Source organism: Antrostomus carolinensis, unplaced genomic scaffold (assembly GCF_000700745.2).
Source record: "Antrostomus carolinensis isolate BGI_N321 unplaced genomic scaffold, ASM70074v2 scaffold31492, whole genome shotgun sequence".
In the NCBI taxonomy this organism is placed as follows: Eukaryota; Metazoa; Chordata; class Aves; order Caprimulgiformes; family Caprimulgidae; genus Antrostomus; species Antrostomus carolinensis.
The window spans coordinates 2,395-6,384 of NW_010298087.1; the positions used below are offsets into that span (position 1 = coordinate 2,395).

At 51.6% G+C, this 3,990-nt stretch overlaps 1 protein-coding gene across 1 annotated transcript in view; it reads left to right on the top strand.

Annotated features, from left to right (window-relative positions):
- The window catches only part of PSME3 (proteasome activator subunit 3), a gene marked incomplete at its 5' end in the record, with an annotated part of 5,915 nt that extends 2,388 nt beyond the window's left edge, over positions 1-3,527 (top strand). The window contains 5 exons of the mRNA XM_010162341.1: positions 380-448; positions 690-757; positions 914-968; positions 1,225-1,311; positions 1,782-3,527. Of these exons, the coding sequence (XP_010160643.1) occupies positions 380-448; positions 690-757; positions 914-968; positions 1,225-1,311; positions 1,782-1,862 (360 nt within the window). The remainder of the gene's footprint in view (positions 1-379; positions 449-689; positions 758-913; positions 969-1,224; positions 1,312-1,781) is intronic.
- Positions 3,528-3,990: the final 463 nt, after the last annotated feature.

The following is a 3,990-nucleotide window of genomic DNA, read 5'->3' on the forward strand; positions in this document are numbered from 1 at the left end:
GAAATAATGTTCTTCTGAGCCCTCAGGGAGCTCTGTAGTTCACTTCCTGGAAGAGGAGGATGTTGGTGTCTGTCACACAGGTTCCTTCCTCAAGGCTTTTCTTCACCCTCCCTTTGCACAGTGACAGGCACCTGCTCAGAGCTGTGGCACAGTCAGGAGAGCTTCCCATGGGAAGCTGGGCTTGTGCTGGCTTGTGTGGTGTCCCAGCCATGTGGGGAATGATCTCCTCGGAAGTGTTGCATGAGCATGAAGGACCTGCAGGAATTTATTGTGAACTACATGTCAAAGGCAGGGTCCTGGGGGGCTTTTGGTAAAACTTTTGAGAGAGGTCTCTGTGGAGATGCTGGCATTGATCTGTGTTGTGATCTTTCTGCCACAGGTGAAAATGTGGGTGCAGCTTCTCATCCCCAGGATAGAAGATGGAAACAACTTTGGTGTTTCCATTCAGGTGAGGCACCGCTGGCTCTATGCCCCGCCATAGGAGAGGGCTGTGCTGCAGGGACGTGGGTGTCTTGGTTTCCTCTGAATCTTTCATTTGATGGTATCCAGCAGCTGCAGTCTTGGGGTTGGTTTCGGTTTTAAAACCCAAATGTGAGCTTGACACCACACTGCTGAGACACGTGGCTTTCAGAACCCCGAGGGCCAGCTGCAGTCTCAAGAAGCTAATGGCTTCCTTGTCTTCCCTGCAGGAGGAAACAGTTGCTGAACTTCGAACTGTGGAGAGTGAGGCAGCATCCTACCTGGACCAGATTTCTAGGTAGGCATGAAAGAACAGACCTCTTTTTTTTTGAGATCCTCTTGGGAGAAGTGAAGTGCTTGGGGAAGGTCCCCCAGCTTTTCTAGGGCAACCCGGACCTGAAAAAAAATCTTGGTGCTATTTATCTGACCTTTAGTCTCTCCCTTTTCCTGCCAGATACTATATCACAAGAGCAAAGTTGGTTTCCAAAATAGCTAAGTACCCTCATGTGGTAAGTAAACGGGGAAGTGGAGGTTTGTGGGTTACATGCTGCTCCTTTTTGGGACTCTTTGGGCCACTTCATCACTGTCCTTTTGAGCTGAGGGTCCTGGGGAGGAAAAGGGGGTTTGTATAAGGCTGCAGGACATCTGTGTTAGAGCAGAGCAAGCTGAAGGGGGGGTTCCTTTGTAAACGGTGGGACCTTTGCTTTGGTGTGTGGGAGGCACCGCTGAGCTCAGGCCGCTCAGCCGCGCGTCTGCCCCGTGCAGGAGGACTATCGCCGCACCGTGACCGAGATCGATGAGAAGGAGTACATTAGTCTGCGCCTGATCATCTCAGAGCTGAGGAATCAATACGTAAGTGAAGAAGGGAGCTCACACTGGCTCCCTGCACAGCAGTTGAGGGAGCCCTTTGATCCTGCTGCTGCTGCTCACCACTTCCCCTATGAGTCCACCTAATCCTGGCAAGAAGCCTGTCTCCTCCCCGCTCCCCTTTGGCTCTAACGAGAGGGGCTGACTGTTGCCCCTCCACCATCTCCTCGAGATGCAGGTGTTTCCAACTGGGCCTTCACAGGGGTCTAGCACAAAATATTCCTTCTACCTCTGTGGGAACTTATGGTCCTAAAGTTTTCATGCAGTAAAGGGGTCTGTAAAGAAATCTTCTCTTTTTGATGTTACGTGCAGTGGCTTCTGCCTGAAAGGAGCCCTTCTCTTAACTGGGTGTGTGATTGCACACAAGGGTTGAGGGTAGTGCCCAGGTGAGCTGTGCTGCTCGTGGTGTGATCACTTCACCCTTCTTCTCTGAGTCTTGTTCTTCCTTTTCACAGGTCACCTTGCATGACATGATCCTTAAAAACATTGAGAAGATCAAGAGGCCTCGGAGCAGCAACGCTGAGACCCTCTATTAAGTGTCAACGTTTGAACTTGAGAACTGTTCAGTCAACTAAAGACCGTCATTGCCTTGGTTTGTTACATGACTATCGAGATGGGAAACTGGCTGGAAATAGTATTGCTTTCTTAGTTAAACTCTAAAGAAATTCTTGCCTAGTTTTGTGATTGGTTTTGTTCAGGTCTCAGGAGCTCTCCCTCCCTCCAGTAACTGGTAATGAGAAGGCCGGGCTGCTTTGGGCTGCCCTAGAGGCTACTGCAGAGTGAGAGCACCAGCCAGGCAGGAACATTCCTTCGTGCCTTCCTACCTGAGTAGGAATGACACTAGAGACCAAGCCCTTGTCCTGTCCCACCTCTTGGCTGGAGGCTTCACTGGGGTCTCTGGGCATGGGGCAGACAGTCTCCAGCATGAGAGCGAGCGCAGGCGGCGGTGCAGTGGGGGAGAAGCTCGCTCTCTTCACTGCTGGCTGTAGCTGAGCCCTTCTGCCACCGGTGCTCTGCACTGACCAGCTGCAAACAGGGGAACCTGCTTCTAGGCTGGCAGCAGCAGCCACGCTCCAGGGCCACTGAGCAGTCTGCACTCCCTTTCTGGCTCTCTTCTGCCTCAGCAGAGCCGGTCCCATCTGTCTCTGCTGTGTCAGTTCTTGCTAGATCAGTGCAGAGCACAAGGTGCTTGGAAGTAGGGCTGGTCGCTCTCCTGGCTGGTCGTGAGCTCCGCTGGCTCCCGCTCCCATTTGTGATTTGACTGGAGCCACTTTCTTGGCTAAAACTAATGTTGCTTCACGTGTGTCCCGGTGCCCCTTCAGCACGAGGTGCTTTTGCCCAGGCTGAGAGAAGGGAGGGGCCGGAGGCTGGGCACTAAAGCCCTGATAGTCTCCACACATGGTCAGACCGAGACCCGCTGTCTCCTGGCAGTGCTCCCCACTGCTGGGGCAGAGCAGGCCAGTTGGTGCTTGGGGCTGAGGGTGGCCGATACCCGCCCGGTACCGTTGCAGACCTTGTAGTCTTTCCCCTGCAAAAGGCACACTCAGGTGCCTGGTGACTCTTCTAAGCCGCTGGAACATTTCATGGTCCTTTACAAACCCCTTTGGAAATGACTGGTTGTGTTGCGTCAGTTTTTGTGTGTGGCAAGTGGGCCCATAACACTGCAGGCTCCAACATTTTCTTATTTATAGTATTTCTACTGAAGTCCCCAATTCGGGGAACGCTGAGTGATTTGTTTCAGGAACCTCGCTGTATCCTGGGTCTCGCTGTTACACCCCTATATTCTTATTGTGCAGTAGCCTTAATAGTTGTGTTAACCTCATTGTAAGGCAGTGACAAATGGAATGAACTTTCTCCCCTTCTTTTTCTCTTTTTCTTTTTTTACTTTGTTTTTGTTTCTTCTGCTTCCACATCTAAGAGCCATGTTGTCTCTTGCTGGTTTCCCAGGGATTTACCCAGAGAGTGTGGAGGGCCACTGGCTCTTGCTTATAGACTCTTCTGTTGTTGTTTGTAGTAAGTCACCTCTTAGTCTTCCCGCTAATAAATATTCAGTAACAAACCAACTGCGTTCTAGCTGCTGTCTGGGAGCAGCGCTTCCCCTTGTGTTTCTTTGTATTGATTCCTTTTAATTTGTTCGGCTCTCTTTGCCAGATGAAAGTATGTAAACTTTTACCATGTCAAGAAATTAAAATAAGGTACTTGGAATTCTTTTAAGGTAGCCCCTTGTGTGTGATACCGAGCTCTTAGTCTGTGCGGTGTTAACGTCTGCTCTGGTCCTGCCTTTCTCACATCCAGCTGCTCCTTCCCTGCATTCTCCTACTTCCTCCCTCTGACTGTGTTGTAAACTGCTACACGCTGCTTTGTAGGTTGTTTCTACTCCTTTAGCTCCCCTTACATCAGGCCCAGGGTCTTGGGTTTAATGGGATCTGTCTTATCTCAACCCAGCGTGCGCGATTTGGGTCATCTCGGTTAAAGCAGACGCGGGAGATGTGTGCGGCGTTCCTCTGAGAGCCTGCTGCCTGCTCCGTGCCAGCTCCTGCACCTCTGCCAGGCGCCGTCCTGGGGCAGGTGCCTGGATGCCACACCTGGTACAGGTGTTCAGTGCACGGTCAGTTACCTCTCGGCTGCTCTGTGCACGAGGTATGGAAGGAAACACGGGCCACC